Below are 15,415 nucleotides of genomic sequence, written 5' to 3'. Positions count from 1 at the left end.
ATAATTGTGTTCTGGTTCAGAGAGGACCTAGCTTGGTAGTTCGGGCTGGACTATTCCTATTGGAGCTGGCGCAAGACTGATTTGCATATAACTGTGTCCAGTCTGAGGTGCCATGGTTGGAAAAAGAGCAATGGGTTGAAATGCTACCCTGAGCAATTCTCAGTGGTTAGAATTATTGCAAGCATCTTCCTATCACCTTTTGTGTATTTGATGTGATGCCTTAAGTGGCCAAGGGTATGCCCAGACATGGGTCCCTTGCTCACTGTGCCACTGGAATCAAGCTACACCCGCCTGAAGAGCCCCAACCAGGGGGAAACCGGTCTTGGGATGCTTGTGTCCTGGTTCAGAGAGGACTTGACTTGGCAGTTCAAAAGAACAGTGGAATGGAATGTTACGCTGAGTGATTGCCAGTGGTAAGACTTATTGCAAGCATTCCTCCCATCACCTTTTGTATGCTTGATTAAGGTAGTTTTACATGTGCTGCAAAATATAGTATAGCTAGTAGGCCATGGAGCTACTGCTATGAGGACGCTGCCCCTTGTAAGTGCCCATCTAGACTATCTCTCTGAAAGTGCATGTCCTGATCCGGGCATCTGCCTCATCTGTAACTTCTTATGGGTGACCTCTTCACTCAGTGTGTGTGCCTATTCTCTACCTGCTGTCACTTTTGGGCATAGATGTATGGTATCTGTCTAAAATTTCTGTTACTTTTTATAGAACTTAATTTGACGCATTGATTGTTTCAGGCAACCTGGGACAGTGACACTGTGGAATTAATTCCGAATGGAAGTGACATCTCAGTGGATAATTCTAACAAGTGGGTATACCTTTAAACCTTTGTGGCTTTCATTGTCATCATTCTTACTTATGTATCTAAAGTGCACTTCCCCCAGATTTGTGGGTTGTGCTCCTGCTATAGAACTGATACAGATAAAATGAAGCAGATCAAAATGGCCTCTCCTCTGCATATCTGTTAGCTATTTTACTGGAAATCATTTGTCAAGATATCATCAGAAATGTTTCAAACTTTAACTAGGAGATCCTAAAGGTCTCAAAGAAACGATGACCCCGATTTACAAAGGGTTTGAATCAGGTAAGCCCTTAAGTCAGATTTACTATGGCACGCGGAGCCACCTTGTTTGCACCTTAGTAAACCTGTAGTAACAAAAGGCAGCGCAAGCCACTGCCTTGTGTTACTCTGCTGTAGGAAGACGTTCCATGGGTGGAGTTTAAGTGCTCCCATGAATTTCCCTAAGGTTTTTGGTGCACTCCTAGATTTACTAACGCTAGTAAACCTTGAAATGCATCAATATATCACACCTTCCCAGGCGATATGTTTATTTCTCCTCTTTCTACTTGTGCTGCGTAGCACATTGAGAGGTGACAATAGCCACAGAGGACTGTTTTTGTACAGGAAGGTGCCCTTTCATGCACAAAAGCAATCCTGCCTTTAGAGCCTGCTCAGAAAGAGAGCAGAAAAGTGCCCTATGTATGTAAATATAGTACATTCCTACTCTCTCCGTTTGACACAGCGTACCAAGTTGTCTTGTGTTGCTTTGCGTTCCCTTGCATTGCTCCAAATGTTAGTAAATCTCCCCTTACACGCAGGTTTTTGTGCACTTCATCCACCATGTATAGTGTAATCTTTCAAAGAGGAATCGATTTCCAGAGGGATGGTGCAATGTACTGCAGGCTACTATGGATTGGCCAGGGAGTTTATCTCTAAAAGTCTGCTGTCTGCTTGCTGGAGAAATGTAGCCTAGTTCATGCCTTCACCACGTATTGTTGTGGATTATTTTACAGCTGCATGTCACTAGTAGGGTCTTCAGAATCATGATGCTTGATTTCACTGTGAATACAACATAATTAACAGTTGTTTTGTGCTGTTTTTAGATCTCGCCTAGGCAGCGCGCATGCGCTACCCTAGGAGATGACCTTTAGAAATCGGTCTGCTCCTTTTCAAGCACACTATACTCGTGCTTGTGCTGGCATCCACCTTGCAGGAGCGAGCAGCGGCGCGCGTGCTAATTGAAAACATATGGCTATCGCACCTCCACTGCTCGCTCCCGCAAGGCGGAGGCCAGCACGAGTGCTTTAAAACAGCTGCTGCTTGTTTGAGTTCCAGCAGGCAGACACAGCGCACCTCCCCCACTTGGGATCAGGTTACTGCAGCCGCGTCATTAAACACAGCGCGGGCCGCGGTTTTTTTTTTCATTCCCCCCTCACTCTCTCTCTCTCTCTTTCGCTCGCACTCTCTCTCTCGCTCTCTCTCTTTCGCTCGTACTCTCTCTCTCGCTCGCAAAGCATCAGAAATTGACATTTCACCCCATTATTCGGATGATTGCAGATTTGTTGGGTTTAATTGCAATACTTTTTCTCTAATTCTTGGCATTCAAGTACTGAACATAATCACAATAGCAGTAAAGTGCAGTGAAACAATGCAGCACTTTCCATGCCGTGCCGACCCGCCGCCTGCAGTCTCCCTAGGACGTGCAATCAGCGTCTGGACGCTGTTAGGTCATCCCTTCACGCGCCTGTCTCCTGTCTGGAATGCGGAATGGTCTGTGCTTTCATCGAGGGACTACACCCTTTCCTGCGTTAGGCTGCACCGCCCTCAAGCATGTATGACACACACATGCAACGCCACCCCCGTTTGTTGAAATGCATAGAGCTGCGGGATCTTTTAGGTTGCTTGACGGTCATATAAAATGCATGTTCAACAGTTGGCCACTGGATGCTTGGTTAATTTCAAAGCCACGAAGGCGGAACCAAAAGCACAGCATTGGCAAGCTTACAAAGACATCACCCCAACACAACACGTTAGGTGACGTCATAGGGGTCTGGACGGTTTCCTGGTCAGATTACACACGCAAACGCTCTAGCCTCATGCCCAGAAGATGCAGAAACAAGATTCGGTTCCAGTGAATGTCATCTGTCATCAATTCAGTTAACTACAGATGGGACGCGGATGTGCATGCCACTTAGATTTGCCTACCCACATGCTAAAATGCCAAAATGAAATTAAATCAAAGCCCATCTATCTCAAGAAAGAGTGAAGTACTACAATTAAAAAAATACAAAATCTGGCTGAGACGCACTGAACATTTACCACAAATTGCACTTTCCTCCCCGTGTACATTGAAGTGCATTTTCCAGTTGGTGACACGATTAATTATCTAAGTATAGGGATCTGACGTCAATCGAATAACCAGACTCTTAAGAGCAGAGAGGTACACAACAGGTTTTAGTGGCAACCGCTCGACTCGGGCACTTGTGATGGAAGGGCCGTTGACAGAGATGGCATTTGGAAATACCACATTTTGGGCGCTTCTCCTGGCCACCTTGCTGCAGATGAAAGGCAACTATTATAGAAACATCAGAGCTGCTGTCAGCGAGCTGGCATTACGCCCGCTTTTGATAAATTGTAATTCAGTTTACTTTACAATCCAATCATCAGCTTGGCCATCCCAGATGCAATTGCTTTACAGCTTACTCTGTGGATCCCCTGTGAGGCTGGAGGCAAACATATCAGTGATGCACGCAGGCCTGTCCATTACTGTATTACACAGGACGGGGGCGGGACCAGGTGATATTTTTAGAATACTTGAAGTTACTGCGAGTACAACAAGTATTGGCATAGCCAATAGGTCTCGCCTTTGGGACCTTATAAGTGTTTAGCCATGCAACAGTTGATGTTGTTGCACCAAGGATATTGTGCTGGATAACAAAACACTTATCAGGTCCCAAAGTCGAGACCTAATGGCTATGCCAATACTTGTTAATTGGTGACATACACCATATGATGACAGTATATTACTTAATATAATCGTGTCTTAGTGATGCTTTACTGTTTCTTATAAAAAATGTGGCCTGGTCCAACCAGGCTCCCGTGAAGTGGTGAATAAAAAGAGGAATGCTAATTGACAGTCATGCGCCATGGTGTGAATGCTTTTAAAATATCGAAGTCTGACCTAAGTCGGGGAAATTCAGAATAGAAAACTGAAAAGTCACATGGAGTTAGTTGGACAGATAAATAATGCAATAATACTTTAAGCTCTTTGTGATATATGCTGTATGGGGGCACTAACGCCAAACCAAATTATTATGTTCTACATCAATGTACTTGTTATTTACTTGTTCTGTTTTCATCTCACTTTCCTTTGTGCCTTCTTCTTTGTCCCACTTTACCACTTTCTCAACTTTATTTTTATTTGTCATTTTAAAGAGCACACTTTTGGTTTGATGAAACATAAAAGTCCTTTCCCAATTTTAATATTGTGTTAACAAGTCCTTTTTCTCTTAGATTGAGATTTGTGTTCAAAAACGCTTTAGGATCCCCATGCCTTTGGTTAACATTTCATAATTTCAAGCAGCTAGTGATCCAATTAGATTGCACTACTGAATACTAACATGAAGAATACCGACAGGCAAGAATATCGAGGGAGAAAATATCAAAAGGTAAGTGCATATAGGGACGTATAGATTTACTATACTTAAAGCCATTTCTACGTACCTTGAAGATATATGTACCACGTAGGTACATATATGTGGAGATAGGTATAGCAAATCTAGAATTACCTGTCGATATTTTTTCCCATTATTTCTGTCCTCGAAATTTACGGGAATATTTATCAAAAAATCACACAGTGCAGTGCTGCCCTGCATGATAGGGATTGGACAGGAATGCACCATATTTAACATTATAAAGGGCATTCCTGTCTTTTTCCAGCGCTGACGCACAATATGCTGCCTAGCGCCAAGGCAGGCGCCCTTGCATCATGGTGCAAGGGAGCCTGCGTTGTACGCAGGATTGTTTTTGTGCAGGAAGGGACACCTTCCTGCACAAAAATAATCACCTGAGGCATTTTTCTCTTTCTGTGTGTGCTGCAGAATACATAGAAAGAGGAGGGAAAAACGAGAATAAACATATTCCTCCTCATTACACCTCACCTGGGAAGGCTTAGTATTTTGATGCATTCCCAGGTCTACCAGTAATGGTAAATATGGGAGTGCGTCAAAATCCACTGGTGGATGCATGGGAACACCCAAGCTGCACCCACAAAACGCTTCTCTGTTCCAGAGTAGTGCAACGTAGCGATTAGCGCTGCGTTACTCCAGATTTATCATGGGACTTAGGGCCACCCAAGGTGGCCTTGCATGACTTTATAAATCTTACGTAGCAGTTATATCAGCTGTGCGCCCAGTTGCGTAGCGCAATGGCGTAATGACTGCTTGAGAAATATGCCCCTTAGTACCCTCAATATTCTTTTTTTTAAATAAACTTTATTTAAAGTTTTACATGAACACAACAACCATAAGTGTGCACTCAGTAGCCAGCAAAGGAATTGTGTATACATATAATACAGTGGTAAAGGTTCAAGACATCGGCCTATCCCCATACCCCCACTCCCAACTTTGTATTAAGGCAATACACATTTAAAACATGTACTCCCCCTCAGAATGCGCAGAATTCCCCCCTGCGGTGGCGCTTTGTGACCCTGTCTGGATGCCATCTGCCAATAAATCATGACAAAGCTCCCTCCAAAGCCTCAAGTCTTCCTCTAATTTCTCACCTCTGTGACACCTCTTCATATACACCTCCTCAGCTAGTGTCCATTTAAGCACATCCCGAATCCATGCTGAGCCCGCACCGCCATCCATATAATTGCAACTCTGCGCCTTGCCAGCACCAACAATAATTGCTGGAGCCTGTACACCATCTTGCTTTGTTTTTTGCTTTTGCGTATCAAACCTAAGAGGCAGTGTTTAGGCCTTAATAGGACTCTACTATTCACATGACCCCTTATCTGCCCGCTACCTCCGACCAGAAGTTGCTGACCACAGGACATTCCCATGCCAAGTGTAAGAAATTGGCCCCTTCTTTATGACACCTAGGTCATGAATTAGGCCTGTTGGGAGGCATGCGATGTATCCTTTCCGGAGACATGTACGTACAATGTACGTAATTATAGTTTATTAATCGGAAGCGAGCACTGCAAGAGATCGTGTGTGTGAGCACACCTATCACCTTCCAATCCTTATCTTCCAGTGGCTCCTCAAGGTCCGCGTTCCAAGCCACGACTGCAACAGGGGGGAGCACTCGCATCTGTCCTCATTGTCCTGTACAACAATGATATGATTCGCCTGTCTGACCTGCACGTAAGTGTGATATCTTGTGTCTCTGTAAGCTGGGGTATCAAAGGATACGTGAGCCATATTTCTTTAAATATGTTAGCTAAGGAAGCGTACTGCAGATATTGTCCCTGCCCCAGTCCAAAATCGCTACAGGCCTGTTCAAATGTGATAAAGCTGTTGCCCAGGTATAGATCCTCGAGCGAGTCGCACCCGTCCTCCTGCCATGTCCGAAATGACATGTTAGCCATCACTCTCCGGACCAGCGCCAGATCCCACACGACAATTCCCCATGAAACGGGGCGTGTCTCAGGATTCGCTCCACAAATGTCTGACACATGCACACAGTCTGCCTAGCCACATAAGGAGCTGCATCGGAGGCACCCGCGCCCACCATGAATAAGGCTGGCAAGTCAGTGGCTGGTACGCTATACAGAAATAGCCGTTTCTCCCAATTGTCCCCCTAGGCAAACCACCTGGCGGCATGCTGCAGCTGAGCGGCGTAGTAGTAGAGCTACATACTGGGAGCCTCAAATCCCCCCCCCCCCCCCAATACATACGATTTAGTGTAACAAGCGCCACTCTGCTGCGCCATCCCGCCCAGTAGAGGGTCTATCAGTATGGAGTCCAGAGCCCTAAATATTCGTCTGCATAAGGGGCACTACGTGTTCTGCAGCATATAGAGGCAACGGGGGAATATCACCATTTTAACTATCACTAACCTTCCCATTAAGGAGGGTGGAAGAGTGTTCCAAAAGCCAACTGAACCCCTTAATGCATCCGGCATTTTATACATTTTAGGCTGTAATGTTTGTGAATTCTCACCCACCAACTCTATGCCCAGGTACCTTAAGTACCCAGTCTCCCATCTCAAGCCCGGCTGGGGGAGAGACTCTGCACAGTGGCCAGCCAAACAAGTCACTGGGAACACCATAGATTTTTACCTATTTAGGCGCAACCCAGAGCATCCGCCGAACTCCTCCAGCACCCGCAGCAGCTTTGGGACAGCTCTTGAGGCGAGGAAGACATAGAATAATGTGTCATCCCCGTACAGCGATATAACCTGAGATGTCCCACCAACACTGTTCGAAATGGGGGTCTGTAGTTGGCAAGGGTTTGCACCTTTGCCCAAGTAGGGATCCGTCTTCCTAGTCAGGATAAGGGAGTTACACTCCTAAAATAACCCCTGCTCACCCCCTTGGTAGCTTGGATCGAGCAGTCAGGCTTATCTAAGAGGCAGTGTGTAAAGCGTTTGCACCTAACAGACAGTAATACAGTGTAAGCACTACAAAAGGACAACACAACAGTTTAGAAGTATAGCCAATATTTTTTATATACTTTAAAACAAGACCAAAGAAGATAAAAAGCCACAATTCTTTGTGTAAAAATCTGTAGTTATCAAAATAAATTTCAAATAAAGTTCCTCGATGTCGATAGCTCCGTCCGGGGCTACCACGGCGTTGTGAACAACAAATCCAACAGTTCTGGCTGGTCGCGGAGTCGCGGACCAACTACGGTGTCGGGAAGACCCGCAAACAGTACCTGTGAGAAATGCAGGGTGGTGGGGCCCTTGAAGTCACTCGCGTTGCAGGTCGAGCTCCTCTCTGATAGAATCAGGAGCGCTAGCGTCAGCAGGCGACGGGTGCTGCGGTCCGAAGTGCAGCGTGCTGTGCCCCCAGGTCGCGGTGCGAGTAGCGGCTTGTTGTGAGACCAGGGTCGCGGTGTGAGGTGAAGGCGGTGCTCGTCACAGTGCAAGCAGCGGCGTCGTCATTGCTGAAGCAATGTCGTCGGCTGACGAGCAGGAGTCGATGATGCCGGCGTAGATGGGCCAAGGCTGCAGTGCGGGATGAGGGCGGTGCTTCATGTGACTTACACGGCGGTGCCCTCGAATCACAGTGCAAGCAGCGGCGTCGATTTTGGCATGGAGCGGTGGTGTCTGGGAGGCCAAGGCATCTTCGTGAAGCAAGACGTTGCGGAGTGCGGTGCCCACCGGTCACGGTGCGAGCAGCGGCTCGGTGGTGACATCAACAGGTGTCGTTGGTGAGACCAAGGTCGCGGTGCGACGTTGTGGCGGTGCTCTCTGTAGTGCCAGAGCTTCGACGTGAAGCGAGGTGGTGCGGAGTGCGGTGCCCAAAGGTCGCAGTGCAAGCAGCGGCTTGGTGGCGGCATCAACAGGCGTCATCAGTGAGACCAAGGTTGCGTTGCGGTGGTGCCCTCTGCAGTGCCGTTAGGACAGAATCGGCAGCGGCGTCGTAGACGTAGTCGAGTTGTTTTTCCTCTGTTGCAGTACAAAACACACAGTCCCTAGTGCTGCGGGCAGAAAAGCTTGAAGTCTTTGCTGTTCCTGAGACTTCGTGAACAGGGGGCAAGCTCTACCTCAAGCCCTTGGAGAGACTCACAAATGAGGTCGCAGAAAGTCCAGTCCAGGCCTTTAACTGCCCAAGACAGAAGCAGCTACTGCAGGTCAGCCCAGCAAAGCACCCAGAAAAGCAGTCGTTCCATCTCACAGATTCTCCGGATTTTCTTCTTAGCAGTCTTCTTGATCCAGATGAGTTCTAAAGTTCAGGGGTCTGGGCCCTAGTATTTGCATCCAAAAATCCTTTGATCTTCCCGGCAGAGAGTGTATGTTCCCGGACAGAGCCAGTTCTGCCTTCTCTGGTGTGATTTCCTGGCAGGAGGTGGAGACGGCATTGTCCGAGGCAGACCAGGCCCTTTGAGGTGCAAGAATAACTCCTCCCTCTTCCCCCATCGCAGCCCAGGTCTATTCAGCCCTTTCCTGACCTACCTAGACTATCTGGAGTCACTCCCACTCCCCAACCTTCTGTCATCCGAAACCCAGACAGGCAATCTACATTCCAGCAGAGGCACACGGGATGACTGAGCAAGAAAATACCTACTTTCTAAAAGTGGTATTTTCAAATTCAGAATGTAAAATTCACCTTTACTAAAAGCTGCATCTTTAGATTCTGAGTTCAGGCATACTAAACTTCATTTTCTTACCTCCTTCCCCGGGCCCATTATGTTTATAAGATGTTATAAACAAACTGCCCGATCCGTCCTATGGGGAATAGGTAGCCTTGCAACAGTGAAGTACGGAATTTGCTGTAATTCACTATCAGGACATGTCACACACACCAGGGCATGTCATGTCTTTCACATAGACTGCACCCTGTCCACAGGGGTACCTTGGGCCTACCTTAGGGGCGCCTGACATGTAAGAAAAGGGAAGGTTTCGTGACTGGCCTGTGTGTGCACGGGCCAAGTCGACATAGCAGTTACAACTGCGTGCAGACTCTGCAATGGCAGGTCTGAGGTACCTTTTTCCGGGCTACGTACGTGGGTGGCACAATCAGTGCTGCAGGCCCACGAGTAGCCTTGATTCACAGGCCCTGGCACCCGCAGTGCACTTTCCTAGGGACTGACACGTAAATCAAATATCCAATCGTAAAAGCACCAATCCATAACACACTTTACCACAGGAGCACTTGCACTTTACCACTGATCAGCAGTGTGAAAAGTGAGCAGAAACGCTACGCCAGCAAAAACCAAGAAGTCAGAAAGCAAAAACTCAGGGGAAACACAGGCCAAAAGATGCCAAGTCTAACAAACACTGATACCCCAGCAGGCCAGGTCCCTATGCACCCAGATCGCATGGGGATCTATTGGCATGGCGAACAGTAGAGGGGAAAGCGGGCAGCCCTGTTGTGTCCCCCTCTCCAGCCTCCACCCGCCTGACCTGCTGTGTCCCCCTGGGGCTGTAGCGCTGGGTGCCATATATAGGATCAGCACCCATCATCTAAAACGCGGGCCAAATCCGGCTACCCTAAGCACCTCCAACAAGTACCCCCAATCCACAGGGTCGAAGGCCTTTTCCAGATCTATAGAAACTGGGGCAAGGTCCTCGTCTCTCTGTCGTACTTTGTGCAGGATATGTGACAACCTCCTAATATTCATGCCTGTATTACAGGTTGGTAGGAACCCACATTGATCCTCATGTACCAAATGAGTCTTTTGAGGGGTCAGTCTAGCAGCAAGGGCTTTGCATAAGATTTAACATCTGAGTTTATCATCGTAAGGGGTCGGTATGCAGAGGGATCTTTATTGTTCCGCCCTGGCTTAAGGAGCATAACAATTTCTCATTCACGCATTGAGGATGGTAGAACTCCTACCTCAAAGGCCTCCTCATTTACCTGCAGAAGAGGTTGTACAAGCTGATCCGAGTAGGTCTGTAAAAAGTCCATAGGAAACCCATCAGCCCCAGGGGCCTTGGTTCCGGGCATGGCAATGCCTCTTGCACTTCCTTAACAGTGATTTGGGTGTTAGGCTCCTCTACGCCATCTGGCGAGATCTGCGGAAGCGCCAAACCCTCAACAATAGGGGCATACCTTTCCGCTGTTACTCCAGTGTCCGTAGTGTAGACCCATTGTAACTGTTGCCGGAACACCTCCAATACACCAGCCCTGATGTGGACAAGTCTCCCCCCCTCGGCTTTCAAAGTGGGAGCTTGCTCCCTTCGTAGTATCCAAGCCAGCAAGCAACCTGACTTGTCACCCTCGGCATGCAACCGCTGTCGATAATGCGTCAGGGTGTACTTATCCAGCCTATCCCAGATGTCAGCTATACGCTTGTGCTGTTCGCGTTCCCTTTTGCCCGCATCCAAGTCAGCTGGGCTCCCCGCCCCTATCTCTGTCAAGTTCCCTGTTAGACCTGGTACCATTGGCGTGAGTCTCCCTTCCATTTTTTACTGATTGCCTCCTCTGTTTTTGATATGTTTGCTGGTTTAGATGATTTGGGCACTGTGCCACTGCTATTCAGTGCCACAGTGCAAGTGCTCCCTATGTTAAATTGATGTATTGATTAGTGACTCCATGATTGGGCTATTTGATTTACTTGTCAGACCCTAGTACAGTGCACCATGTGTGCCCAGGGCTTGTAAATCAAATTCGGCTGGTGGGCTTGCAGCACTGGTTGTGCCACCTACTGAAGCAGCCTGTAAAGTGTGTCTCAGGCCTGCCATTGCAGAGCCTGTGTGCAGTCTAGTACTGCCATGCTGACTTGGTAAGTGCACCCACTTGCCAATCCCTCAAACCTTCCCTTTTCTTGATATCAGACACCCCTAAGGTAGGCCCAAGGGCAGGGTGCATTGTAAGTATAAGGTAGGACATGCCCTGGTGTGTGTGTCATGCCCTAATAGTAAATTACAACCATTTTCGTTTTTCACTATTGCAAGGCTACCAGTCCCCATAGGCCAGAATGGGCAGTTTGATTATAATATCTTATAATCCTAACTGACCCAGGGAACATGTTAGAAATTCGAGTTTAGTATGCCTGAACTCAGAATGATAAAATACATCTTTTAGTAAAGCTGGTTTTAACATTCTGGGTTTGAAAATACCACTTTTAGAAAGTAGGTATTTTCTTACGTAACCTTCCAGCCTGCCTCTGCTAGCTTGTGTATTGTGTGTCTGGTTTTGTGAGTGACAGAGGCGGGGGGATTCCAGGAGACAGGGTGAGTTAGCACAGGGCTGAATAGACCTATCTGCATGTAGAGTGGTGGGAGGTGTAGCATCTGGGTCTGAATAGTGCTGTGCCTGCCTTTCACAATCCTGGCTCCACCTCCTGTGGTGCGTCTGATGTCCCTGGCCCACCCTGCCAAAGTAAACAAAGTGCTCCATGACAGCACAGAACTGGTTTGGACTAGGTACAGGTCCCTCTGCCTTCAGAGGACAAAGGATTTAGTAGTATAAATATGGGGACCCAGACCCCAAGACTTTAGTTTACTTCTGGAACAACAAGACGAACCTCTGCCAAGGAGAAGAACCAAGGAAGCTGTAGGAGTTGGACTGCCCCCCTGCCAGTGTGCTGTGTTGCTGGGTTGGCCTACAGTGGTGTCTTCAGTGCCAAGGAGAGGAGAAAGAACTTTCAAAGAAATTTCATCATCTTGCAGAATATTACTCCAAGGGCTTGAACTTGTGCTTGCCTCCTGCTGAAGTCTCAGGGACTAAAGACTTCACCACTAGCTCCCCTCTGAATTTCCTTGCTGGGAATTCTGTCTGCAGAAGCCTGCGTGTTGTTGGGAGCTGGAAGCGCAACTCAACAAGGCAAAGCGTGTCGCAGTGGCAGCTGTTGCAGTCGCATCGCCGGAAAAGCGTGTCGCCACCGCAGAGGTCACCGCCGCATCACCAGAGAAGTGTGCCATCGTCAAAGCTGTTATCCGACGCATCACCGGAGAAGCATGTCCTGGCCGCAGAGGTCGCCGTCGCGTCACCGGAGAGCGTGTCGCAGGGCCTGTCGTGGCTCCAAAGTACAGAGTTCGCCGCACAGCCACTGGGCATGCGCGCATTGTCTTCACGTCGTCGCATGAAGGGCGCCATCTTATCGCATCGCACCGGATTGTCGCATCGCATCGAGGTGCCATCTTGTCGCACCGGAACGCGGTACGAGAATCAACGCATCACCTCCTCTACGGTAAGGACCAAGACGCATCTCCTACTCTGCGCAAGCATTGAGGCGCGACGCATCGTCTCCCCCGAAGCAAGGAACGAAGCATCTCCATCCCTGCGAACCTTTTGTTTGTTTTGCGTTCTGCATCCAGGTACTTTTGTGAGAACTGTGTCACATTTATCATCAACTTGAACTAAGTGACTTTTACCATCTTTAAGTCTATTTTGAGTACAGTATTGTGGATTTTTTCATTTGTGGTCTTGTGTTAAGTCTATATAAAGAATACTTATTTTTATAAAACCTGCGTGGTGTCCATCTGTAGTGTTTTCACTGTATTACTGTATGTGTTCACAAATGCTTAAGACACTGCCTCTGAGATAAGCCTGTCTGCTCGTGCCAAGCTACCAAGGGGGGTGAGCAGGGGTTATCCAGTAGTGTAATCCCCTTTCCCTGACTTAGAAGCAAGGGTCCCTATTTGGTCAAAGGTACCTACCTCTACCAACTAGAGACCCGCAGTTCTAACATTCCCCAAGCAGTTGCCTCCTCACCCAGCACACAAGCCCCATACTCGCACCGGGGGTCACTGCCTTTAAGACCTCCCACTCGGTGGCCCTCCCAGTGGTGCTTCCCAAATTTGTCTTTAAATAATCTGTAATTGAGTTTGCTAATGCAGCCATCCCCGCGTCATCTTCCAATTGATCGGGCGGAAATTTTCCACGCCTCAGCCCAGAATAGGAGTCCCCCACCTCACTGTGCATCGCACTGGGGAATGGTCAGACAAGAACTGTGCCAAAGGAGTTATCTCCACCTCCGGGAATGCCGGCACACCCGAGACCAACACTCTGTCCAGTCTACTCTGTGTTCCGTGCGTCAGTGAATGCCAGGTGAATAAAGGGAGTGTCGGATGTGACTCCCTCCATATATCGTGAACCATCGTGAGCTCCCAAGTGTGCATGACCTTGCACCCTCAATATTCTTACTTTGATATTTAGTAATCACACCTGCTAGAGGTAGATCGCCGTGGACTGGAACATAATTGAGTTGTATGTGGAGAACACCCGGACGAAGGGCGGGCCCGTCCTAGCCCATCATCGCCAGGAAGAGGCAGGGCAAGGGCCACCCCCCTGTCGCCTATCCTTGAGTGCTGGTACGCCACGAGAGCCTAATCCCGGACAGAAAGGTACTGTGTATCCATTCCCCTCACCTACCCCCCCACCTACTCAGAACTTTAAGCCTGTATATCGTCTGCACTATCACTGGGATAGGTGGAATAGCTAACCCACGCAATTGTAAAATTACTCTCCCTGATAATGGGGAAAAGAAAGCTAGTGGAGGGGGGGGGATGCGTGTAGAAGCGTTAAAAAGGAAAAAGGCAAGGAAGGTAACCAAGAACCCTGGTAACAACTGTGTAATGGACCGTATAGATATGCTAATTGAAGAATGCAAGGATATTTTAGTGCCAGACTCAAATCCGAACATGCATAGGAAAAAGTCCCCCCGGTAACGTTCAAACTTGTGTTCTAACTCTGTAAAGGGCCCTGCAATTCCTGTCACATTCACAACACGTTAAAAAAGTCGCAATACTAATGAAGTGAGTCGACCAAACACAGCTAGGGAAATTGATTCCGCTGTTAGTGCTCCTAGCCACGTAGAGCTAAACTGCAGCCATCCTCAAATTCTAGAGCACATAGTATCTTGTTCTAATAGGTATGCCAAACTGTCAAATATCCAGGGAGAGGGAATTATGCAGCCCCCCGTATTACTTCCAGGTGTCATCACTGAGCCGGTAGGCAGTAAAACACCGGAACTGCAGGATATATTGAATGTTGTATGCTCACTTCGAGATGAAATTGGGTCCCTGAGGCTAATGTTAGAGAATCTGACTGTAGTGGTTGGGTTGTTGTGCGTAGAAGGGCCCCTTGCACCAAATCGTGCAACTAATGGAATTACCAACCCATCACCACCTAGTCAACTACCTGCCCATGCAAAATCTACTGGCCAGCTGATCACTGGTAGCCAGAAGAAAGCCACCCCATTGTTCAGCGAGGTGTTTAAGCGGAAAACGTCTCTAACATCTTCATCATCGTGTTTTAACACAAATAATGTATCACCTTCTACTTGCACTATCACCAGGCCTCGTAATACAGAACCATCAAAAGGGCACCCATTGCACGACAGGAGTTCTCATAGGAGCACTAACATCAATACGCCTTTACGCATAAACAATCAACACAGTACACAAGAAGGGAGGTGGGACCAGAGTACAGCCAAAGTATATAATAGACATAGAATATATATGGTGAATGTCCCAAACCTGGATCACAATAAAAGCTCGGAAAGTGTGCAGTTTTTGACCAACAAGGCTATCCATTGGATTAGCCACGTAAGGGGATGTCAGTCAGTGATTAGAGAAGATATTACCAAGGTGCGCAGACTCACTTCCCCCTCCAATCGTTTGGACTGCATAGAACTAACCCTGCAGAGCGAGGAGCTGGCTGAAAATCTATTTGCCCTTGAATTTCGAACCAGTTCCCCAGATTCTTTATCTATCCAACTAAGGAGGTCCCCGCTTGTTACCCCGACTAGCAATCATTTGGGGCAGCCACAGATAGGTAGGATGGGTAGCTCTACATTAGAATGTATTGATTGACTGTTAGGTGAGCCTGGATTATATCAAGGTTGTGTTGGTTATCGAACAGTCCCCAAGGGTAGGCGCTCAGTCATGAATTCTGTCGGCAATAGTAGCACTGCCACGTCCTCTCAAAATGTACCACCATTCCCAGCTGAGCTAGCGGGTCAGTATGGGCCTAGTCATAACCATCCAGTGGAGCCAAACGGA

At 47.8% G+C, this 15,415-nt stretch overlaps 1 protein-coding gene across 2 annotated transcripts in view; it reads left to right on the top strand.

The window, feature by feature from the left end:
* Positions 1 to 15,415, top strand: part of HERC5 (HECT and RLD domain containing E3 ubiquitin protein ligase 5) — a 361,249-nt gene that overhangs the window by 333,134 nt on the left and 12,700 nt on the right. For both annotated transcript variants that reach the window (XM_085635568.1, XM_085635578.1), the window contains exon 20: positions 747 to 817. In XM_085635568.1, the coding sequence (XP_085491694.1) occupies positions 747 to 817 (71 nt within the window). The remainder of the gene's footprint in view (positions 1 to 746; positions 818 to 15,415) is intronic.

Source organism: Triturus cristatus, chromosome 2_1, assembly GCF_964204655.1.
Source record: "Triturus cristatus chromosome 2_1, aTriCri1.1, whole genome shotgun sequence".
In the NCBI taxonomy this organism is placed as follows: domain Eukaryota; kingdom Metazoa; phylum Chordata; class Amphibia; order Caudata; family Salamandridae; genus Triturus; species Triturus cristatus.
The sequence above is the reverse complement of the archived record's forward strand: the minus strand, read 5'-3'. Positions and strand labels throughout refer to the sequence as shown.